This window comes from Xiphophorus maculatus, chromosome 23 (genome assembly GCF_002775205.1).
Source record: "Xiphophorus maculatus strain JP 163 A chromosome 23, X_maculatus-5.0-male, whole genome shotgun sequence".
Lineage (NCBI taxonomy): Eukaryota > Metazoa > Chordata > Actinopteri > Cyprinodontiformes > Poeciliidae > Xiphophorus > Xiphophorus maculatus.
Genome location: NC_036465.1, coordinates 5,541,760 through 5,568,228, shown reverse-complemented (window position 1 = coordinate 5,568,228; position 26,469 = coordinate 5,541,760). Strand labels below are relative to the sequence as shown.

The 26,469-nt window shown below is 37.4% G+C and overlaps 1 protein-coding gene across 1 annotated transcript in view; it reads right to left on the bottom strand.

Moving 5' to 3' along the window:
• Positions 1-26,469, bottom strand: part of LOC102226844 (peroxisome proliferator-activated receptor gamma coactivator 1-beta) — a 97,926-nt gene that overhangs the window by 25,217 nt on the left and 46,240 nt on the right. The window contains exons 2-3 of the mRNA XM_005808626.3: positions 8,556-8,741; positions 2,624-2,824 (exon numbers count right to left, since the gene is read on the bottom strand). Coding sequence (XP_005808683.1) covers positions 2,624-2,824; positions 8,556-8,741 — 387 coding nt within the window. The remainder of the gene's footprint in view (positions 1-2,623; positions 2,825-8,555; positions 8,742-26,469) is intronic.

Sequence of the window (26,469 nt, the reverse complement as noted above, 5' to 3'; positions counted from 1 at the left end):
TAAACGAGGACAATTGTGGGGTTTTTTCCATACACAACAGCAAATAAAATGAAAGAAAATGCCATCTGGAAGTGTGACCTCTCTGTACTGCTGACATTTTATTTAGATTAAAACAATACCTTCATGGCATTTATCAGGCTGTTGCAGCAGTCACCTCTGTGCCCTGATGTTTTGCTGAATGTCTTTGCTTTGCCAGCTTAGAAAGTCCACACAGTAATTGTTATTGCTGCCAGGCCTGCCTTTTTGGAAATGTCTTTCACTGACACTATAATGACAGGCAGTTGAGTTCAGATGTTTACATATATACATACATATTTTTAATGGGAATGAATGTTATATTAGGCCTCAATTTAAAAAACTACTTTTTAAATTACAATTTTACATCGTAGACATGCATCAAAATATTTTAAAATAGTTCTGCACAAAACACTTGTGTCCAAGTTTATATTTTAGAGGAAAAAATGTATAGGTAGTGTACTGTGTAAGATTATTATGCCATTCACTCCTTTATTATGTATATACACTTAAGGAGCCTTACTGTTTTGACAGCTTATTAATTGCATTAGGAGAGGAGATGTCACAATGTAAGAGAAAAAAGTTGTTAGAGAAAATAATAGCAGAATTTTGCCTACTTTTAAATTAGTGATAAATATTTGACTGTGTTGGAAATGTGGGATACACCATCTATACAGGCAGCAAAACAGTGCTACAGCATGAAGCTGCCACTACCATGCATTGTAATTGAATACCCTCAAATAAACTGAACACCTTCAAATAAAAGTCATACAAATTGCAGTTAAGCTTAATTGTTTCAGTTTTGGAGCAGGAGCTTCTTCTTTAGTTTCACACTCAGTCCGCAGAGTAAAACTTTACTTTCTGCTTCTCTGTTTTCAGATTTTCCAACAATGTGGCTGCCAATCACAAATTTGTTTGTATATACTGTATTCTCCTCTAGCCCTGTTGAACTTTCACCTACTCTTCCCTATGGTGCTAGTGATTATTTGTAATTATTGGTCCACCACCTTTTAAGTGCACTTTAAGATGGATGGAGGCTAATTAACAAAAACAAGTAGCGCACAGGCTTATTTTCTGCAACAAAAAAACACAACACTGTGGCACAGAACAGGAAAGAATATAAGACCCAAACCGACAAACATTTTTTGCTTTGCTCTTTTGGACTGAATTATAAATGAACCCATTCAATATAAAAGAGGTTCTTGAATCTTTCCTGCAGAGGAAATTTACACTGCAGGTATTCAGCCATCCAACTTGACTCGTGACTACCAAACAATGGCATCTTTGTTGACAGGCACTTACTCAGAGGACCTTAGACGCAGACCGTTATGCTGTGAAATTTAAGTCAAATTAAGGACGCAGGGTGGATTCAACTCGACAAGTGCAATAAGGTCATATTACAGCGCTAATCATAAGTCGTTTGTGGCAGTGAAATAGCTTCCTGCTTTAATTAGGCTTCAGAGCCGGGTACAGAGCTGCATTCTTCTGACAGCTGAGCCAACACAAAAGAAAATGGGCCACAATATTCCCTGTAAAGGGATACAACAATTTGTTGCTCCTGTATGATAGGATGGGGGGAGTGGGGTGCTCAGGTGCAGGCTGATAACAGGGAGAAGCCAGAGCGAAGAGAGGAAAACACGGTTTGTTCCCAGAAATGTGGTTCAGAGAACGATGAAGGGAGGCATGCAGCAACACAGTATGAAAAGAGAAAAGAGGGCTTGAAAATAGGCAATCACACAAGCATTTATATTAGTGTGCTAACAAGCAGGTGTGATTGTTACCCAATCCAAAAATGTTCTGATTGTCAATGGCAATCCTTAATTCCTCAACAGGGATATTTTATCACACTTTTTGCTGAGATATCTTATCCTCTAACATTTCTTATGCTTCTACAGTCTTTACTCAGTAATGTACAGCTGAATCCTAACTTAGAATTAACTTAGAATATCTTTGAAAAAGTTAGTTTATCTCAATTAAATCCAAAACGTTAAACTGGCATGTAAATTCAGTACGTCACCCTGTTGTACTTCAATATTTGTTTCTGTTAATTTTGATGATTAATTAACAGATTAACAAATGCAGTTTCTTTCTCTGAAAACTTTCTCCCTTTTCCTTGAAGAGACACGTGGGTCTTGAAACTACAGCAGCCCACGTTCACTGAACAGGACCGGATGAAAGGTTACTTTGTGCGGCTCTTTCTTTGGGGGAGTTAAAGGCAGACTTTGAACCTCGCAGGCCAACTTGAGGGGAACATCAAGGTGCGGCGCGCGATGAAGATTAGAATGCCGGTGAGAAAGAAAGTGGGGGAGCATGGGAAAGGAGAGGCACGTCGCAGCGCGGTTGAGGAGGGGATAGATGGCGTTTGAAGCCCGAATTAAAGGACCCACTCTGACAGATGTCGCTTTCAGGGCTTCAGGGGACTTTTAATTTTCAGATCTTTGTAAACAGAACCAGGAGGTAGCATTAATGTTCTCAAACAGGCACTCAAAAGTGTGCTGTAAACTCAGGAAGATGAAAGTGGATGTTCATAACTGATGTTTTTGTTCATAACATTGTTATCAAAATGTATCCAAAATGAATATGACTTTAATTTTACAGATGTTCTTACAAGAGATAGGTCCTCTGTCTCGGCCCCCAGTGACTGACTGAAGTCCTCGGCGCTCAGAGGAAGACTCCTCTCGTCTTCTTCCTCTTGACTAGGCTCTTCCTCCAGAGTTGGAAAGACAGAGAGCCCGCCTACCTCAGCATCCACCATGCCATCCAAACTGTCTGTCAGAGCGGCCAGTAGTGCCGCATTCTCCTCTTCTATCTGCGAACACAGAGAAAAAAAAGGTGAGAAAAGAAAATACAACAAAGCAATACAGAAAAAGACTGGAAAGGATTCTTGGAAATGTTTCTTAAATATTTGTGGAGATGCAACAATCAACCAGTCAGTCAGTCAAAAAGCTGGCAAATAGTCCCCTACTTGGTCCTAATGGTGAATTTTATTCCCTCTCCTTTCATTACTCATTTAATGCCTTCTGTTCACAATCACAATGTTCGGCCTTAGTTCGCCCAAAACTCTTTGGGGGAGATTACAGAATTAATGTGTGTGCATTTAAAACTGAGAATATCACTGGAACTTATCTGAGGACTAAAAAGGAATATTTGTTGTGCTTCTCAACTAAACGCCTCCTTTGAGAAGATATTCTTATTATTTATCATGAATGCAGGATGCATCATTTCCTCCAAACTGATACATTTTCTGTCTATAAATTTATCACCACCTCTTATTCTTCGTCAATTAAAGTAATGAATCAAATGTTTCTAATGTTAAAATGAACTGTTTTAAAATCATTTTTACTATGTAAGAGAGCAACAAAATTAGTTGTTGTACTAAAGAGGTTATTTGTAAACATGATTGCCTAAAATATTTTTGAACAATTTGCATTAGACTGTTACTGAAATAATCTTAATGGTCAACTTGGAAGTAATTAGGCTTGGATGACAAACCAGATCTTAATCTGAATTGACCAATTTGGATTTCCGCCTAGAAAAAGAGGCATGCAGCATCTTGTTTTCCTACATTATCCCTATGTGGAGTCACCATGACTAAGCAGATTAGCGTGTATCTCCTCTGGCTTGGTGCAGTAACTTTCAATGACAGTTATACAACGGAAACACTAAAAACAGACAATGCTAGCACTTTTTTCACAGATTTTCTCTATATACGTTGGTGATCTAGAGATCTGACTCCACCACTTTGTCTGATAAACTCAAAATGGTATTTCACTCTCAAGTGCAAAAGGGTAGAAAAGGTTTAAAGCTTGGAGTTTAGTTTCTAAGCAGAACAGAATCAAGTTTCAGCAAGAATTTTCAGCATTTGGATGAAAATTGCTTTCACATCTCACTCCACCCTGCAATCATCACCCATGAAGCATCCACAACATAGCAAACATTTTGACCATGAAGTCATAAAGAGGGACAGAAAATAGCAATCCTTTGAAGGATTTATATACATCAACCACATTTTGAGACTGAAAATGAACTATGTTTTTAACATGCAGACAACATTTAACTGCTGACTAAATCCTGTTTCTTCGGTCAGCCTTCTCTAAGTTCTAATCAGTTTGGGTTAATAGTTTCTCTGATTTCTGACATTTATCCAGAATAATATCAGTCTGGCCATCTTGAGAAAAACACAGTTCTGCTAAAACAGGATTTTTATTCCTTTTAATTCATCATTACTGGTGTGGCTCAGTTTGAACTCTTGCTCATCTGTTTTACGTTTCCTGCGGCAGGGACTATTTTTATTTTTCCTATAGTTTTCAAACATGAAGAAAATAGTGAAAGTAGCAGAAAAGATTTCAGTTTGAACATTTGTTTGCTTTTTAAATCCCAGCACCCCAGCACAAAGAGGCTGTTTACCGATGAGGAGTTGCCATCTTGCTGAGAGCTGCGTCTGGAGGAGAGGTGATAGCACGGCTAGCCTACAGGAAGCCACTAACTTTTATCATCCAGCTTAATATGTCCCTCACTGCCAAAGTATTTATCATAAAATGTATTCATTGTCTCAAGCTGGCTGCCGCTCTACCTCTGTGCCAGAAGCTACTTTTCAGAATTTGGAAAAGGAAGAAATACTTTAAAATGTCATAATAAAGCAAGAAATCAAACAATAATTGTCTTGGGAGTTACTGTACTGTATATCACAATTATTTGTTTGGTTATTTGTTATGGTTAGTAAATTTAATTATACAATGACATTTTTTTTACTTTAATGTGACTAAAAGCTCTTCAAACTTATATAACTCCCAGTGACACACTTACCGCAGCCCCAAAGAGTCCCTATTACTATAAAACTATGAAACTTATACATTAAGTTGATTAAATTGCTTAAAAACATCCAATTATTCAGATATAACTGGGGATATAAAAATGTTGTAAGACATGGCCTACTCTTCAAAAGACAAAAAGACAAGAGGACATGTCAGATGTTTGAGGATCTTTGTAAGTCAAGAAATGACTCATTTCTACAGTCAGAGCAATAATTTAGAAGTTGAAAACAACAGGAACAAGTTTACCGTTCCATCACACACAGTGAGAAAGATGTTAAAGGAAGTGAAAAAAATCTCCATCAGAAACAATAAAAAGTATTTATTCCCTACCACTGCAAATCATAATCATGTGAACAATTGCAAAAAGCTACTGGGACTTTGCATATGGCCAGATAAGGATAAATTATATAGAAAATCACCTCATGCCTGCTAATAAGTACAGTGGAGGATGTGTGATGCTGTGGGTGTGCTTTTCTTCAAAAGGCCCAGAGAACCTTGGCATCATGACAGAAAAAATAGCAAAAATGGTTTTTGGCACTGGTGAGATTTCTTTATTAATATATTTAATCCAAATAAAGGTTTATACAAAAAAACATAGAAAACATCTTATTTATGTATGTGATAAATTAGATGTATAGACAAGCATCTATATTGCTACAGTTTAAAAACAAATGATGAGTTATAATTGCTCTAACCTTTAGAAACAATCTCTTTGATTTAGTCTCCAAGGTTATATTGAGTCTTCCCACGGAAATGCAATCAATAACTTTCAACATGGGATTAAATTCCAATATTCTGCTATAAAGAAATCAACTGACAGGAAGCAGAGGCATAAAAGATACACTGACAATAGCTTCATTTGTGTCCTTATCACTGTATTCAGAGATAATTAAATGATGCCTGACTGTCTACGTTGTATCAGTCTGACATACTATGCTGCCAAAATGTGATGTTGCAAAGGAGGAAAGGTGGAATAAAAGCACAGAGGTACAAAATACTGGGCTTGAACGGTGCAAATTTAAAGTGTAAAAAGACAAAATCAGAGAAATGAGCAAATGAGATATGAAATATAAAAACAAAAGATTAATTAATAAAAGGAAAGCAATGGCAGATAAATAAATAAATAGAAATTCATGTATAAAGACATTTTCATATTAGATTAGGCAAAGTGAAACCAGGAACCTGCGTAATAAAATTATGCATTAAAGAAATCGACACTAAGTTAAAAGTCATATGAAAGGTTATTAACTTCACATTTTTAACAAAAGATTCAACAAACAAAATGAGATGAGGAGAATAAAATATTAATGCAAAATGTGGACTTTTGTTTTTAAAAGGTCAGACTTTACTATGAAAATCTGTTTTGTGTCTGCAATGAATAGGCACTTGCTTGGTGTCAGCTAAAATTAATCAAAGTAGTGATAAAGACTGAGGCACTCAGAGACAAACAGCAAAGACAGACAGTAACTGTTTACTTTACCAGCATTCCCATCATGCCTTGCCTGTCTTCATTTAGGCAACACTCTGCGCTGCATCACAGGATCAGAGCAATTTCCACCTGCAGGGCTGGATTACATGACCCACAATCTGCACCAAAATGCTATGTTATTTCTCAGTTGTTCCTTTTTATTCGCAAAGTGCACTCGATTTATCCTTTGTAATGAGACCACAACACCTCGCCTGGTCAATAATGAAGTATTGGTTTTTAGATATGGGAAAATCAAGATGGGGATTCTCTGAATTCCTGGAGGAAGGGCCCCAGGAAACTGAAGCCTGAAGGTTGTCGCCGGCCCCTTGCAGAAGCACTCGGCCAGTTCAAACTGATGGACTGCCTCCATTATCATGTTACACAGTGTAAATGGGAATCAGTTTTGTTGGCAGTGCCCTCTGAGGCCTGCTGCATGTCTGAATCTCAGAACGAGGATCAAGTGAAAGGCTGGGATCATGCACGTGTCAACAAACCGAAATGCTCTGGCGACTGCACAAGTTGTACTGGAGGTCAAGAACACAGTACGCAATGTTTAAGAGAAGTAACATAATAAAGTGTTTGATTTAGTTCATTAAATTACAGGATTAGCAAGGAATAAAAAGTATAAACCACACCAATTTTCTCAAAAATTCAATTTCTTATAAAGCCATTAACCTGAAATTCACAAGACATGATGGGATTTTTCTATTAGAAAGAAATCCCAACCGCTTCAATGCAAATTAATAGTAACTGATTTGATACTAATTTGTGGCCTATAAAAGCTTTCCTATTACCAGGGTATTGCACAAGAGTCATCTCACAATGGGTAAAAAGAAAGGAAGGGCTCTCTCAACCTTGTTGCTGCAAAACGTAGCAATTGCTTTGGTTGTACACCTTTTTCTAAACTTCTCAATGTTCCTGTGAGAATCTCCTAGGTCATAATGAAGAAAGATATTTCACCATAAAAGTCAAAAGAATAATAATAAGAGTTGGTGAATCATAGAGAGGTTCCAAGAGACATGAAATTAGCAGGGTTTTCTGTGATAACACTGCAATACCACTTCTGAACGATAAGCACACAGACACTAATTTGCTACAGGAAGAATTAACACACCAATGTTATATTGGAAGAATATAGTCCGACCAGGCAATATATAAAATTCAAAAAAGTGAGTTTTGTAGGTGGGAGCATCGTGCTTTGGGGATACCTTTCAGTAAATGGCACTTGATGAAAATGTGAAGATTTAATGAAGGTGGACTTTTAATCAAGATAATGATCCCAAAGACACAGAGAAGCAACTCTAAGTCGGTTTCAAAGAAAATAAAGCTGACAGAGTGGTCCAATCAATCACCTGACATGAATACAATTGAAAATCAATGCAAAGAACTAGAGATCACTATGAAATAGGTCCTGAGACTAGACTGTCGACACAGGGAATCTCTTTCAGTTAAGTATTTAATCTACTTTAGAAAGCATGTTCAATATTTATTCATTGTGCTATAACCTTTATTATATATAACCTCAGTTTAGAATAAATTGCTTTTATTTATTTTTATCCGTGGATTACTTGGATTATTACCAACATTTGGTGTGAATCTTATTTCAATACAACCATTCCAAATTTCTTGAGAAAAGAATTCACTATGTGTTTTACAATTTTTTCCCCTGCTACCTATTTGAAAAAATACAACTTCTAAATGTATTTATTAGGAAACAAAATAAAATGTACGACAGTAGTTTGGATGCAGAATATAAAAGTTTTTACCCTGAACAGGACTGCAAAAATAAAGATGCAGGACTGTTGGGCTTTTCAACATGCCCTCATTTAACAGAAGGAAATTAATTTGGAGAAATTGAACAATTTGTAAACATAATGACTATTGAGGAAAAAATCTGCAGATCATCTGGTAAACAGAAACATAATGGAAAATGTGACCTCACTGTTTTCATACAGAAACAAAGTCTGTCTTTGTGACAGACAAAGATACAAAAAAAATCTGCACTGTTGTACGACTGATATTTATTGACTGACACTGCAACAGCACACATTAGGTAAATGTCACTGTCCCTTAACTATTAACAATAAAATAAACCAAATATTTCATTGTTAATGGAGCAAAATGAAATTGTGCTATTATAAAAGCATTCTATGCTGATGTGCGTAGAATGCACATCAGCATGCATTCTAGTTGAGTTATCTGCAGTCCATGACTCAACTGCAGATTACATGAACTTCACTTCGGTGGTAAAAGCTCACCTCAAAGAGCTCATCTGCCGTACTGTAGTGGATGGAGGCTGGCGACACATCCGCTGGATGATCAGTGCACCACTGCAGCTCACTGAGACAGTTGACACTGTCAAAGTCACTGGTGTCCAGCTGGGAGAGGTCGATGTCAGGGAAGTCTGTGTCCAAGCGGTCCGAACACACCTCCTCCTCCCCATACTAAAGATGGAAACAAAGAGAGAAAGTTCACATCAGTACTGAAATTCACACACAATTCCCAGGCCTTTGGGTCTTCTGAGACACAACAGAGTCGTGCCCCCCCCCCCGCACACACACACACAAACAAAAACAAAAACCAAGTCACTCTCTGAAACATGAACCCAGAATAAATCTGGAGCTGCTGATCACAGCTGGATAGATCTCCTGTGAGATATGAACAAATATGAACCTTTGCAGTTTTGTGTCAAAACAAAGAAATTTATATCCCCCCTGCAACTCTTTGAAACATGCTACCAAGCATGAAAATAACCCTGCTCCACCTTTGATACATGCTGCTGCAGTTGGTGTTTTTTGTGAAGAGTCACATTGTTAGAACTAGAGGTTTAGCTAGTTCCCTTTCTAAAATATGCATGCAGGCGAAGCACAGCAAGGCACTTTGGATAAAAGCCCCCATCATGTGGCCAATACTGTATATTTTTACCCTGTTCACTGTCTGAGTCAGAAGGAGCTCTCATCAACAGCTCTTCATCTTTCAACAGCCACTCATTAGAGATAATGAGACTTCCACGTTTAGAGGTTCAACACAGAAACCGACAGAGGCAGTCAGAAAACGCGACACAGGCATCGACAGTTACCGTAGAGGTTGCATTATGCATTTATTCTGCAAAATCCCCCTGTGGCTCAGAGCAAAGTTACCCAAGAGGTCCTAAGGTGATTAGTTTTCTTTTGTCGGCTGAGGGGATGTTTATCTGTGAAGCAGACTGCATTGTTTCTGTATTTGTTTTTCAGATTGTGAATCTTCCTCTTGTTCCTGTGTTTGATTTATTGTGTAAAATCTGACCAAGTATTGTAAATTTTGTACAGGGATTTGCTTTATGTTCTTAAGACATTTTGAACTGTAAACTGCTGAAAGTGAATGGCCAGCAGAGATAAGGACGAAAGAGTAAGAAGGCAAGAAAAGTCTTGGTTTAAAGTGTAAAATTATACATTTGTGGCATCGCCACAGTCATATTTTGTTTGTATTTTAATAAACTTGAATGCTCATGAAAACCATTAAGACCATTTGAAGTTAACAATGTGGGTCCTATTAGGATTCTTGAAAGTTGCAATGACCTTAAAAGCCTCTCATGAATTAATGAAACCTCTTAGAAAGAACTCTTCAATCTTCATCAATTAAGAATTCAAACAACTTGCTATACAATTTTACTGGAGTAAGTTTAAAGGGTCTACTAGAGAATTTCTGAAAGCTCCAATGACCCTTGAAGGCCTCTTAAATCACATGAGCCAACTGTTCTAGACATCTGGATCCTCCTAACTCCTAACAAACCCCTTCTTTAGCCCTATAACTTAAGAAGCCCCAAACTCCTTAAAAATATATTAAACACATTTACATGACATAAAAAAAAATCTCAAGAACTTTCACAAATAATTGTTTTCTGAAACATTTTAAGAGGCTCTTCAAGAAAACCTGCCAACTAAACTCAAGCCTTGAAAGTTCAAGAACTCCTTGGACATCTCCATTTGTATCAATGATAGTCTCAATGACCCTGGAAGCTGTCGCAGGTCACATTTACTCCCAAGGAAGAACTAAAACTCCTACATTTGGCCAATAAGCACTTTTGCACAAAACTGTCTGTTTCCTGAAAAGATCTTTATGACGCAACTGAAACATGATCCCATGTTTCACTAAAGTACCATTTGCTGAAAGGTATCCCTTTTTAGATACCCTGAGGAACCCCTAAAGTTCTAAACTGTACTGTTGTTACACCCATAGCATCTGCACATCTTCCAAAAGAAAGCAGGTTAGACCCCAGACACTATTATAACACTTGGAAAGAATCATAAAATCTCATCTTCTAAAAAACATCGCCTCATGGCATCAATTGCTCCATTAGAGCCGTTATTATGCAATTTGACTTGTGTGTGCATTTAACTTTAAAGCCTGGGGAGAAAAATGGATTGCATCAACCTTCTTAAAAACATGTGTGATAATGGCGAGCATACATTTTACAGAAAATTCTGAGGTTTTGGAAGTTGTTTTTCCAACTTCCAAAGGTTGTGATTCTCAAATTACAAGTGCTTAAAAACTTGAGATTCTTCTAAAACCATATGCAAACTTGTGGTAAACCCAAACAAACTACGTCATCTATAAAACTATGATAAATGAGGCTAAAACAGCCACATGTTCTGCAGTGAACAGATATTGGTCTCAGATGGAAACTTTTTGCCACGTCACCATGAGAACAGCCTAAAAGACAAGCAGGAAGTGTGTACGTGACTTGCTGTGACGGAAATCAACTGCAGACTCCTGGGGAAGGAGGATGCAGGAGGAGATTTTAGGTGAAGAACTGGGAAAGAGAGAAGGGAACGTTAGAGGCGGGAACATTGACGTAAACAACGGTAGTTCAACCCGTTTTTCACGATCGCAATGATTCAGCTAAATTTATTTACATCCTGAACATGTAACTGCACATCTGAGAGCAACTAGAGCTCAACGATCTATTGTAAGTTTTAAGGGGGAAGTATGCTTTGTTTCCGGAATTCAAAACGCCCACAGAAAAAAAAATGTTTCTTGTCTGTTCTCTCTGTGGTGAGCAAACAGGGCTGATGAGTTAATCTGCTGCTTAAATAAAACTTTTGCTACCTAAAGTACAAATAATCTTTGTTTTTTATATCCCCTGTATTTCTGTAGAATGATCAAATAAAATTTAAGCAAAGAGTTGCACTTTACAGTTTGAAATAAATGCATACAGTGCAACGTCATGCAACAAAACATCTTTTTGTTTTAGAAATATTAATTCTACAAATAAAACAAACCTGAGCATTCAAAGTGCCAAATAGGAGATTAGAGTGAAAACAAGAAAAAGTTCTGTCAAGAATATAAAAGGAAAAAATGGATCAGATTTCACTTAAACATAACACGGAACTTAGAAATCACTTGAATCTATTGAGTGTAAGTTTGTGACACTTAAACATAATTCATTTGGATATATCAACAGCTCAGTTTGATTAATTGAAAAAGCTGATTGTGAATTAAATTAAGCAAATGCATGCAAATTATGTTGATTGCTTGTCCTGGTTGAGCTTATATGTGGTTGAAAATGTTATCAGAGAAGACAAACACATTGATGCAACATTTTCATCCATTCAATCATCACAGATTTCATTAAAAAAAGCCATTGTGTTTATCTATAATGCACAAACAGAGCACCGGCAAAAATCAACAACCACAACAAATTTATAACAAATTACCATTAGGCCATCATAATTAATTGTCTTTTCTTCTGCAAAGCGGTGTTTGATTATCAGGTTTTTCGCTTTTTTTTCTCACTCGCTGCAGCATCATTACTTTGTTTTAACACCGTATTTAAAATTCCTTGATGCTTAGAGGTTTATGATTGCTTTTGCAAACCAATTTAAGGGGCACTTTAAATACCGTTGCTGTATATAATTAACATAAATCATATTACCCCATAATGGGTTATTTTCTCACTAATATATTTCACAATTTCAAGCTATGTTTTTTCCTTTCTCTGCACACAGTAAAATGCACACATAGACAAAACAACCTTCCCAGTTCTCATGAACAAGCAAACCACATTCGGTCAATTTCAGTTTTTTTTTCTCTATCTTAATTATCACGTTGTAAAAATATTTGCTGTGCATAGTGCTTTAAAATCTGCCTTTGAGTTACTTATCGTGCTGCTTTGCAGGGTGGATGAGTGTATTATGTGTTTATTTAGGTCAAGGAATGGATAATGCAGCTGATATCATTTATGGTTTCATAAATTAGAGGGAGTAGAGTCGCAGTAAACCACAGAAGACTTGATCAAAGCGTGGACTGGATGAAAAAGAGATACAGAAGGAGGGAGAGAGAGGAAAAGGAGAAAATAAAGCTGGGAAAAATGATACCGGACACTTGAAAGGTAAGAAAAAGGGAATCCAGGTGCAGGAATGAAGTCAAAAAGGGAGAGAGAAAAAGAAACATTTAGGTCAAAGGAGAAAAAAGATGGTCGCTGGGGATAAGGGAAGAAGAAAAGCGAGGAAGAAGGGAAGGATGTCCTCTATAAGACCCTCCTGCTGCTTCCTTTCTTTCTAGTTGCTGATGCAGGTGTGTTTTCACCTTGCTGTATTTGTATGTTAGTTAGCATGCAGCTCACACACAAAAGTCACATGGTTTCCACTCTTCCCCTCAACCACTTGTTTGCTGCTCGGCTCATATTTCGTATTTTGTGTGCTATTTTGCTTTCCCCTGCATATCTTCCATGTTTTCTAATCTGCCCTTAAGTGTCTTTTTTATTCCTTTTTTGCCTTGTGACTCTGTAGTCATCAATCCCACACCATGTTCAACTTTCTTTCCTACTTACACAAGCCTTCTCCAATGACCTTCCTCTCTGTTCTCCATCTTTCCCTCATCCCTCCATTTCAGTCTTTTCTCCTTATAAACTCAAAGGACTGGCTGATTGATTCCTTTGTTTCCACTCAGCTGCTGGACCTCTTTCATCATCCCTTTATATCTCCCCTCTTCTGTCCATTACAACTAGTCAATCAATAAAAACATCCTTGGGCATGGGACACACATCCACAAGCACACAGATGCATAGAGTGAATGTTTAACCTGAAAACTGGAATAAATGTCATGTTTTGTTATAGGAGACCGATTCACATACCAAAGCAGAGATTCTCTGCCTTATATTGCTAATGCTCTGCTCTCCTGTATCCTGTTCTCTATCACACACACTCACAGACATAAGCACTGCAATGTCACTGATTCATATATGTTAACAAGTGCACACTATATGCCAGAAACACTAAAACCTCCTGAACCTTTTTCAAAATTTGTGAGATTACAACAATAAAACGCAATATATTTTAAGGCGATTTAATGTGATAAACACACAATAATGTCTTTCTGTGAAGTATTAAGATTTTCCACAAACAAAAATCTCATGAAGTTGCTTGATAAATTTCTGCCACTTTCTTTGGTGATAGGAACCATAAAGCCCGCCACTATTTCTTGTCTTCCTGCCATAGCAGTGGTTTCCATGCATTGTTTTTTTAGGTACACCTGGGTCAACTCCCCCGCCGAACCAAAACTTTATAGAACCACCGTCCACTACAATTGCAGCTATATTGTGAAGTTTTATATAAGGGTATCTGAATAAAGAAGAATGAATACAAAATGCACAACAGATTACTCAGGTCTTTGATGCGTCCTTTATCCCAATGAAATCAGTAAAAAACTATGGTTATGATATGAAAAAATGTAAAGACAGACAGTAGAACTACTTGAAGAATAATGTCTAGAACACGTGACGCTTCTTCTTATGTCTTTACTGCTGCAGAAGTAGGCTAAATGTGGCCGACAGTTGTGGCTGCAGCATGTTTGCCATGCTGTGTGCTATGGAGTTCTGATGAAGCCGCTGACAACTTCACATCATGACTCACAGGCACCAGGAGGAAGAATCAGAGGACTGAGCAGTTATTCCTCTGCATGCAGCTCTTCTTTCATTTTTCCATCTGGGTTCATTGTGGAAGATCTCTAAAGTTCACCATGATTAAGAGCAAAGGCTTTTAAGGAGGTGGAAACTCCTAAAGTGTCATTTTAAATATTTATGTTACCTTATTTTAATGTTACGAAAGGACAGATTATACACTGTTGAGATTCTTACCAAACTTGTTCAGCAAGTTTGCGAGATATTTATCTCAATCTCATCTCAATTACACACCTCTGAAAAACATAAAGCATTCTTTGTATCTAAGCTGAGTGTTTGTTTTTTCATTCCATTATCTTATCCCGTTGACATTTACAAAAAAATAAGAAAACTCCTTTTAGGACGATTCTGTGCTGCCATTGGCATCTAAAACTGTGAAGTTAAATGCATGGAAACATTGTTACTGAAGCCCAAAAGCTTTGAACATTGGCAAGTGAAATTTTAAGTAATCAATTTCACCTTTTAAAAAGTACAACAAAAATATGGTTTCACAAAACATGCTGGCTGTGAAGTCAAACTCTATTTGTGTTTTAATGTATGTAATGTGTCTCAAAATATTGTGTCACAAAATGTGTTCAACTGGGAAGCAAATCTAGCAAACTATCATGTAGATCAATAAAGACTCAATGCAGACTTTGAACAAGATAAATCTTTTTACTGAAAAACACCACTGTTAAGTCAGCAGTTGAATTAGACAGTGGGATCCTCAGAAATGAAAACATCAGTCAGAGTGTCTCTGTCAATATCGCTAAATCTACCAAAAGCTTAAATGAGGCATTAGAACTGGTAGATTAGGCCAATTAGTATGAAGTCAATATGTAATAAAGACTTCATATTAGTTACAAAAAGGGCATTCATTGATAATCCCAGTAAATTTGGAGATAGTTTCAAGGACTTTAAAGCATTTATATGCCTCAAATGCTTGATTCTTGTAGCAATGCTTGTCCATGTTTTGTGAACTCACTTTCCACTTTATTAGATACACTTGTGGATTGATGTTAACACAAACAGTGTATGAGTCAATCTGAAAGGAGCAACTCAATGCACTTAAGCGGTAAAGATGATTTGTTAAAGTTTAAACCAAGCATCAACACGAGGAAGGAAAGGAGACGTATGTGACTTTGAATGTGGGATGGTTGTTGATGCCAGGCTTGAGTATTTAAGAAACTACTGATCTACTGGGATTTCACACACATCCATCTCTCCAAACCAGGTATCACTCATGTCAGCTAATAACAGGAAACTGAAACCTGAATTTACACAATAGCTTAACAAACAGCAACGTAGTGGAAAAACATGACCTAGTCTGATGAGCCATAATTTCAGCTGACAAATTCAGTTGGAAGGATCATAATTTTGTGCAAACATCATGGAAGCAGACCCATCCATTCTAGTTTTAATGGTTCAGGCTGGTAGTGGGAAATTATTTGGGCAATATGGTCTTTATTCACTTTTGGGCCTTTTAGGAGCCACTTTCAAAGAGCACAGCCTACCTGACTATTCTTGCTCATCGTATCCAACCCCTTATGGGCACAAAGATCTCATCTTCTAGTGGCTACACCCAGCAGAAAAATGTACTATTTTAAAAAGCTAAAATCATCTCAAAATGATTGGACTGTAATTGAATGGCCATTCAACAGAGCACTATAGTGATGTGGTGAAACGGGAGAGTCAGGTCCTGGATGTGCTGTGGAAAAATGCAGAGTAACAGCAATTATATCATGTCAATATGCAACAAAATCTCAGAGGCATGTTTTGAACATCTTATTGAATCTATGACACAAAGAATTTAGGCAGTTTTCAAGAGAAAAAGGGGATCCAACCCCGTAACAGCAAGGGGTACTAAATAAAGTAACGATTGAGTGCTTGCTCCAACACAACCACTTTGAGCCAAAATTGACAACACAGTGCGTTAAAAAGCAATTGAACTCTGCTTGATTTGTGCATCATTTTGACGGCTCAATATTGCTGCAGGCAGAAAAATGAAACTAGGTGAAAACAATCAATGGCTGCTTGGCTCCCAATTAAACATACAAACATTTCTATAGCTTAAAAAAAACCCAGATATAAAATATCTTTAGAATATCATCTTTAGAGCTGTGGAACCCTTAATAATATCATCTATAAAGCCTAATAGCTACATTGGCAGAATTGAGTGTAAGGAGAAAAAATCAAGTGCAGTGACTTCCTCTTGTGGTTAATCTCTGCCTTAGCAACAACGCAGAGGACCTACTGTCCCATTCAGTTGTAAAAAGCCTGCTGGGATGATCGCACATTAGACCCTCCTATTAATAGAAAGCTTCCACATGGGAAAGCTATATGGAGTAAAATGAACAAATGGATGTGGGAAAACCAGACAGAATCTGTGCTGATGCCCCCGCATGTGGATGTACATAATTGAAAACTTATCTTCTATAAACATACATCAATGCAGGGCTCATACTTGAAGTTGCAACTTCCTCTGTGAGTTTTGACCATGGTACTGGGCATTAAGTGGAAGTGTTTCCATGCTTGAATGAGCAATAGATGCAAGTGCAGCTCAAATGGTCTCATTAGAGGAAAACCTTTTCAGATAACCAACTTTTGCACAGGTTTGGAAACCAAAAGTGAGTTTAGGTAACATAACCTTTTATTAAATTTTTCACAAGAGAGTAACAGAACCAACCATTCTTGCAGAAACATTCCATAGACTCAGAATACAAGGGTAATCTGCAGGGCTGTATTTGTGTAAGCACATTTTATTGTTTAACTTATGACAGCCACAGTCTGATGTATCCAGGTGTTCGACTGTTTAAAATAAACCATTGAGCTGTAACAGAGCTGTAATAATGATGTGACACTTTATTGATCCACAAAAAAAAAAATCAAAGCCCTGGCTGTTGCTTTCCTGGCAGCTAGACAGCGGGGGCTATTGTAATGTTACGTAAGGTCAGTCACAAGCCCAGTCATGTGACATTGGTCTGGACTGTCCAAACTTCCCTTTAGGAACAAACTGAGGCACAGGCATGCTTGTTCAGAAGCAACACCATACAAGGCCTCACTCCCTCAACTCTGTAGTGCAGCTCTAAGGATGGTGGAAGTAAAAAAAAAAATCTTTAAGTCTTAATTAAAAGTGCAAATCAGTTTCTCAGGTAATGCTAACACCTTGAAAACACCTACTGAACAATCTAACAATCCAGAAGGTTTAGGATTGCAAAACATTTACTAAAATCAATGTATTGATGAAAGAAATGCACTCAATAGTACATTTTAGTTTGAGAGTTTCATGGTTCATTATCCCAATTGAATTTAGAGTTACCTTAACTTCTGAATAACACATTTCATTGGATCAAAACAAAATTGGAGGAAAACAATGTTAATCTCCAAAGCAAACAACTTTCTCGTTACTATTAGCTTAAGTGGAAAAGTGGTTTCTCACCTTCTGAGTTTATGTTTTCCATAAATATGTGAAATATCCAAGAGGCAAAACAAACCAAAGTGGCTTTCCAAACCAAATTTGAAAGAATAGTTCAGTTGTGCTCGTATAATTTGCTTTCAAACTTCATGTTACATCTACACCTGAGTCTCCATTAGTCAAGGGGCGAGATGTCCCAGCTGGTTTAGAGATATTTCAAACTTCAAGACAGCACAGAAGTAGAAAGGCCTGTTCAATGCCAGTTGGGATAGACCTAACTCCAGCAGGACAATTTAACAATTTGAATATATGTAAGCACAGATTTGGCTGATCAAAGAATAAAGACTAAGGTCAGCTTAATTTGTTCTACTCTGAGAATTAACATTTAATTAGGAATTTTAAATAATCTAAACAGTTGCCACACCCTGCCTCACAGAGATGCCATAATATAAAAAATGGAGAGGGGAAGGAATATGTGAAGGTTAAGTGACAAGAGCACAGACCATATAGCTGAAGGATGGTTATGAGGGGAGCTGGAAGGAGAATCGTAATCACCTTCAAGCCTCGAACATTGAAGAGACATGGAAGATATAAGGCAGAGTGCCAAGCTGGGGACTCCGCTAAGTGTGCCACTCCTTTAAGTCCCACTTTCTTGTAGGTCACTTTGACAGGGAGTGGATAATAAATGACAATTCAGAAAGTTCCAGTCAAAGATTGAGGGTACTGAGCAACATAAAATCCTTTCGTTTTATTAAATTTGGAATATCTGGAGCCGTCTGTATCCGTCATTTCTGCGGCATTTCCAAGCCACAATCCAAAGATATTCCCCTTTTAATCGTGAAGCTTGTAACTTTGGCATATCAAGTTCTAACCCTAGAAAATTTCTACTGTGACCTCCTGCATTGCTTTATCCTTTAACAAATAAAGCTTAAGTTTTATGAGGGGGACTATGGGATTGTGAATAAATTACTAACAGCTAATGGGGAGGGAATGCTGAACAATTTATACTTCAAAACTCAATTTCCCTTTACACAGCCAATACGAAGGAGATGTGCTTAATTAAAGTGAATAAAAAGGATGCCCCCGTCCATCCATCGTCCCCCTTGCTGTTTAATAAGGGCCACAAAAAGCCAATTATGTGCCGTTTGATTATTGAGGCACAAAGTCCGACAATAAAATCTCACCAGGGATACCGAAAGAAGCTAAATCAGGGTACAGATCAATGCACATCATTATCTTGTAGCTTTTAATCTCTTTTTTTCTTTGGAAAGCTTAACATAGTATTTAAATGCTTCTTTAGCTTCAGCTTTTACATTTACAGGTTTAACGTCAATTAATGGCAAATGCAAATGGCCAGAATGTTTAAATAGCTACTCTAATACTCATTTGCAATTTCCATCAGTTTAGGTGCTACTGTTCCAATAATTGCACTTAAAATCAATGACACCCAATGGTGCCGTTATCTTTGTGTTCTCTTTATGTTATTATTCTCTTCTGTGAGTTGCTCTTTTCTCTGTCAACTCAGTCTTCTCAACACCCAGCTTGTGAAGGCAGATGGTTGCTACTACTGAGCGTACTTCTGCTGGAGGTTACTTCCTGTTGACAGGGAATCCTCTCTACTGTAGCCTCATGCTATACTTTTCTAATTAACATTACATTATGTAATGAATTTGACTGTTAAGCTGATGACTGGATTGCATTGAAAATGATTAAAATTAATTTTATATAACTAAACATAAATTAGGCTTGTTTATCTTGTACAGAGGTTTGGGATTGCATTTGTTGTGAAATATCAAATTAACATAATTTAATTTCTGAAGAAAACATGTAATAGTCAGTGTGTAGTGTACATTTTTCCAGTAAGACTTGGGAGATGAGTTGTAAAGAAAGATCTACCACTTAACATTGTGATTTACTGTTTTTCTCTGCCTGTTGATGGGGTTATACAAAACTGTAATGACAGGAATGTTTGACAGTTTAAAAATGTAACAGCGTCTCTATAAATAGGACTCAAAATGGGATTGAAGAAACTTAATGGCATCTGCATAGCTAAAGTCTAATGGACAATGTCAGTGTTTAAAGAGCTAGGAAGGGATTTATTTTTGTTTTTATCAAACATCACTTGTCAGGATTGTTGATGTCCAATAATTTTTTTTTTTCACAATGAATACCCAACTTGCAAATAGCTATGAGAAAAAGGTATTTAGAAGAAAGTGTCTAATTTCAGTTTTTTACAAATGCACAATTAGTAAAGTGTTGCACAATAAATCAGAAAATTTTCATTATTGCATCATTAAAGAGGAACTGCTTGGACCACAAAAGATGTTTAGCTTATTATTTAGGAACCATGCAGTCTCTCCATACCTGCAATATATTTGGTGACACTATTTGTTTAATGCAACATAGATATTTTCTGGAGGTAAAGAGGTCATATGGTGGTAAGGTCATTAAGAAAATACTAGACAGGAGCAACTTTTGCAACAAAACCTTGTTGAGGTGAATATATGTATTTACAGTTGAATAAACTACTCAGAATGAATTAATACAGTTCACTGATTTATTAATTGCAAGTCATATTGTTATTGCAACAAGCTCTTTGCGGCTCTTAATGCCATTTCTAAATGAACGGTTTATAGTTGGTTGGTTTGAGATTGTTTGACATTTATAGCCAGTGATGCAACAATCACATTTGGGCAGTAATGGATATCAGAGGATTTTTCTTGATTGCTGACAGTGGTCAGCAGCTCAAACATTTCAAAAGCATAATTACCCAGACTGATAAATCAAAACTGAAAATGACTAGTTCATTCATGAACTGTGTCTTGAGTTTAATAAAACTTTGATCTATCAAAACATAAAGGAAGAGCAGAAATTGGTATCAAATGCTAAACATTTGATTGATGTCTTCTTGTAGAACTAAACCTTCTCAACCTTTAACTGAACATCCTGTTCACATCAAAAGAACAATTAATGCAATGACAATAAAGCTAAAAAATGTTAACATGCATTTCAGACAAAAAGGCCATCTCTCTGATGTTGTGACACGTCAATATCTCTATTACTTCAGGAGATACTATTCAAGTTGGAATAAAAGAGGAACAGGACAGGAGAATTAAATTAAATAAAGGGAGACACTGACCAGAATGTTAATCTATCTTTGATAAGCTAATAGTTCACGCAGACACTAACAAACAGATCGAGTCCACTGTATCTGTGCCTCTATATTTAGCTGTTATCCTGGTCTCATGACCAGTTCTTCCACTGGCTGCCAATGAGCTGAGGAACAGTGCCAGACACCGCTGACCCTCACACACATGCACACACACCTTAAAGCTCGATGATGCAAGTGAACAGGGATTATTGTGGAATCAATAAAGTCTAATCGGACAAGCTCTGGTGGTAACCGCCGGCGTGGCTGAGTGCGTGAGTGTGTGCGTGGCCTCGACCTCGCACAACGCTGCAACCACATGCCACATTAAGTGATTTACTTGAATGAGAGCCTCTTTCTGTCACATGTGCACATAAAGCAGCTATAATGAATGGATGAAAGGCTAAACTGGCAGCTAGTGTTGCTTATTACATGCCTGAGCAGCGGTCAGAGCATGCGCTTGAAAGAGAGACAGCTTGGAGAAGCAGACAGCTACATTGAAAGTTTTGTAACTAGAAGCATGAAAACGTCTTTTTAAGTTCATTTCCTTGTATTTAGAATACAGTGTGGAGGTGACCAGTTAGTGAGTTACATGATCGCGGTTTGTTTTTGTGTGTTAAAACTGTGATAACTGCAAGCGAAATGTAAGTATGATGCTCCTGAATACAGCATTTTAACTGCTGGCTATTGTTCTCTTGGGTGCATTTATGTGATAATGTTCTAGTGGTTTGATGCAACAGAGCATATCTCTGTGTGCAGACATTCTAAGAGACTCCCAGTTCTTACCACCTAGAGCAAGATCATAACGTTTCATTGTACTGCAACTGTGATCAGTTGAAGTCCTGATCATAGTACTGCAACTTTAAAGCTACATGAAAGCTACATTGAAGCTTTAAAGATTTATTAAATATTTTAACATTTCAGTTATGATCAGAAAGGCTGAATGAAACATAATCATTCAGCCTTTCTAATCTGTAAACATATCAGACAGAAGTGCTGTCAGAGCATTTATCTGTGTTGATGTTGCTACTGAATGAAGTAGGTTCAGTTAATATATTCAGTATCTGTCAGGTGTTTACACTGAAAGTAGAAGAAGGGACATTTGCACACATTCCTGTGGTTTATCCAGGTTGCAAGAGAAAGTTATATTTTCAGGAGATAACAGGAAGAGTCTAATGTATGACTAAAACTCACAATTATTAGTGACATGCTAACACTGTACGTAGAAAAATGGATGCCAAAAATCTAAGACACATTTCCACTAAATTCTGCTTCATTTCAATCTAATGGCATCAATCTGCATTTAATTTCATTGAATTAATAGTAAACAAAATCATGCTTGATTAAATTCTGGGTTGTTCTTTAGCTTTGTGGAGGTTTAACTGACTCAACCAAAGAAGTGGCAATACAGGGAAAGATTCCATTCATTGCAAGTGAACCGGTTTATAACATCCATCCATCCATTTCCAGGGTTTTTTAGGAGGTGCTGTGAGGCAGGCGTACCATGGATAAAGCTACACACAGAAACAGACTAATAACCATTCTCATAAACTCACTGGAAGCAGCAATTTAGTGTAGCTAATGAACCTAAAAAAAACAAGCATGGGTTTTGGACTGTGGTAGGAAGTCTGAGTTCCCACAGAGAACCCAGGAATGAACACAGAAAGCATTCTTTCTGTGTTCAAGCATTATTTCAGATCATCACTGAGTAATTACTCAGCTCTGTCCAGATGGCTTGATGTTAATCACATCTAGTATCATAAATCTGCTTGAACATATACAGCACTCCTGCTATGATCACGGTGTGATTTCAAAGTGCTACAGTTCAGTTTAATAACCAGCTGTTCGTAAATAACGTTGGAAACTTTGTTTGTTTTGTTTTTTTGTTTTTTTCTTCAAATCAAAGTTATTCGAGTTCAAACTCCACAGGGTTTAATGTATACTGTACTGATGAATTGCACCAACTTAAATAAAAATGTTTGGTCCTAAGATTAACTGGTATTTTCTTTTCTTTCTGGAGCTGATGGTACTATGACTGTGAACATTTTACCTTTCTCATTACTGGCAGATTTGAAAAATTGGGAACAAGCCAGCAGGAGAGCAGGAGTGAAAAAAAGTCCCTAATAGATGATGAGGGTTAAGATGTAAGGAAGTACTCAACCTCAGTCACTTGCATTTTGACTCAAAGTCAAAAACCCAAATTTCTCCATGTGGATTTACTTTCATCTCTGTTTCACAAAAAAGCACATGATCAAACACTCCCTTCCTCTGTCATCTTTTATCTCAGGAACAAATTTTCTTTCACTTCCTTGGTGTAGCTGTCTCTCACCCACACACACACACACACACACGCACACACACACACACCCTCACGCATACAGAGTTTCTGAACTCAATGATCTGAGTCAATACCACAAATGATATTGAGTGCTGCTGATGCCACTTCCAGTCTCACCTGAAAGAAATGCTCAAAGAGTTCAATCTAATGCTCATTTTCTCACTCCTGAATTCGATGGGCAATCCATCTCTTCCCATAAAGGATGAAACCCTTAAAGGGATGTACTAAAAAGGGGAGGTGTGATAAAAAACCTTTTGGAGCAAGAAAAGTACGTCAGCATCCACAGACAAGTCTTGTTTTTTAACACTTCTCATTTCAGTCCATTTTATGAAAAAGTACAAATTTGTAAAAATCATGGCTTTTTTTGCGTGTTCAAACATAAGGTTTCCCAGAAGAGAAAAGGATCCTGCTAAAATATCCTCACAGCATCATCAATTTACATTCATATAGATAATTAATTATTAATTGTGATGTTCTAAAATTGGAAAAAAGGAAAAAATACTTTCCACAGAGTTGCTTCTCAACTCTGCGTGTCTAAGGTTACTGACGACAGGGAATCAAGGCTGTCTGCTTGCCTTTCTTCCTGCTGGCAGATCCGTTACACTGATCTCACCTCCAGCCAACCTCTGCCACTCTGCAACCTAATCTGGCTTTATCCCTCCCCTCTTTCACCATCTCCCACTCCCCCATAGGGTGACGGAGTTATCGTGGCAAAATCTGGAGCAGTCCTGGTGAACCCTCCCCTGCATCCTGAATTAAGAGGCTGGCCGGATGGAAATAAACTCAGAGCGACAGACTTTATTCAGCTTGAGAGGCGCATTAAAACATAGGCAGGGTGTGGTGTATTTATTTCTGTTGTTGAAGATGTTTTTCTTTTTCATCCAGCACATGTGGCACGATAGCAGCTGTTCTTTCAGTTTTTGATTGAGCCTCATCCCCATCAACATCACTTCATCACTACGCTAAGCACTTGCTTACTGTCAGATTAACACTGACAGCTAATAACATCAGTCTGACACACTGGTCGATGATAAGTCAACAGCCAATCAAGCGTGAGGGAAGTGGAAGGCAAGAGTTCTGATTGGACGAAAAGGGAAAACATGGAGCAGAGTACATAAAGGAAATAGAAAAATCCACTAAAATAAAGGGAACCAACATCGAAACATTCTGTATTAACTTCCATGACAATTAAATTGTAGTGAAATGTTTAAACATGAAAGACTATTTTCCAGTTTTTCAAAGAACCACTAAGCACAATTAAGTTACACAGTGAGAAAAAAGTCTTTGGTGTGGGTGTTGTTACTGAATAAAAAAAAAAAAATCTAATTTAACTATTTTATATAATGGAAGGAGTTATTTAGAAGGAAAATGTGCATTCTATCTCCTGGAAATAAATATCTGTAGTTCACTGAGGGTCCAAGAGAGCAACACTTTCAGCAGATAACAATAAGGCTAAATCAAGTAAAGTTGTTTCATTCCATCCTTTTGAGCTTTTAACCTCTTAGAGGAATCTGTAGATCTTAAAGATTAATGAAAAGCTAAAGCAAAGACCTACAGTAGATGTCATCGGCTCTTACAGTTTATGTAATGATAAGCAAGGTAATTGCTTACATGAGATTCTTAAATCAATATTGTAGTGTCAACTCCTATACAGTTTTCCATTGAAATAATAGATAAGCATTGTTTTTCATTGGTTGGTATCTAACTCCTGTGACATGAAGTGCCTTCTGCTCCTATTATAAATAATTAACAAATGGTCACAGTATTAAATCTGGCAAAAATACACTTGGAGTGATTATTTCATCCTATATCACAGTTTCTAAGGAGTCAAAATTCTAATCTGTGCATGTCTAGTTATGATCCTAAAAAAACTACTGATCTAGCTGAGACTAAAGTTAATTATTCATAAAGATTTTAAAATATAGGCTCCATATTGAACCCTGCTTTAAGTCAATATTGTAAAGATCTACACAGGGTCTCAAAGAACAGTTTGGAGGGTGGAGAGCTGCCATCTTGACCCGCAGGTTGAGGGCCAACCCAGTAATGGGATCGAAGAGGGAAAAGCCGATTCAAAGCTCAGAAATAAGAGCGTTGGTGGCAGCTAAGTCGACATGGTGGCCCTGCCAGCCAGGTTTATGCAGGGCACAAGCTTCAGTGTGATAGGAGAATGGTGAAGGAAGAAAAAGGAAAAATGTTGGGGCGTTGAAAGGAAATAAGAAAAGAAAAACTGAGAATAGAAGCTCGGGGGTTCAAGAGAATTGGTTTGGAGTGACTGACCCTCGAGCCGAAAAAGACAGAGGACAGGAGATGTAGGCGAACAGCCAAGTGTTGATACAAAAATGGATTTTTAAAAAATCGAATAGTAAAGATTCTGTTTGGATCACATTTGAACCCTTTGTGTTCTGTTTTACACTGTTGTGTCAGCGCCTTCCAACAAATAAAAGCTCTTTGTCTCCAAATTCCTTCGCCAGCTTGCTTAGTTGTAGTTTGATGAATTTGCAGCTGAACTGGTTTCAACTTAAGGTCAGTCTCAGATATCCTGCTATTCCAGTATCTAATTCCAGAGCAGTTGGAACCAGCTTTCAGCTCCACCAGAACCCCTAAACTTACTTTTTCATTATATTAAAGTTTATTTTGCAGGGATGTTCATTTCAGATTTAATCCAGGAATTCACAGCCATGCATGTGCCTTTTATTTTACTGTTATCACAGGTGAGCCTGCAAGAGCTTTTGAGGTTTAAACATCTGATGCAGCATTGCAGTAATAATACAAAAAAACAACATTCCTTCTGAGTCTTTTCAAATTATGATGTCAAATATTACTTTAGAGGCTAAATTATGGACACTAAACTTTAAAACACTCAGCTTTATCCAGACACAGGTCAGCAACAATTGCTGCAGAGCAATCATATAATTCACCCAAACAATTGTGGTGAGTTAACTAAAAGAAACGGTCCAAACTGCCTATTCTGTTCCTGAAAGCCACTTCCTTTTATCATTGGTGACAAATCAAATTGGGAGCCAATAAAGCTGAAAGCGGCAGTTGTTCTTTTTGTTTTTTTCTTTTTCCTCAGTTTTTCTCCGGGTTGTAGAGTTTGAGGAATCCATCACCTTGAGATCCGTGCATCTGATGGTATCCCAAACAACTCCAGAGGCAAAAAATGCTGGGTTTGATCTGGGATAATAACTGGATTGAAATAACAGCAGCAAGTTCAGGCACTGCAAAGTCTAACAGAGCATCATTTTCACTCTGAATCCCTCTTTCAAAACCATTTTTATCTACACGTCTATGTGCAGTAATGCATGTCTTGTCAACCACTCTCATGTTCTGTCGATCTCTCCATTGGATTTAAA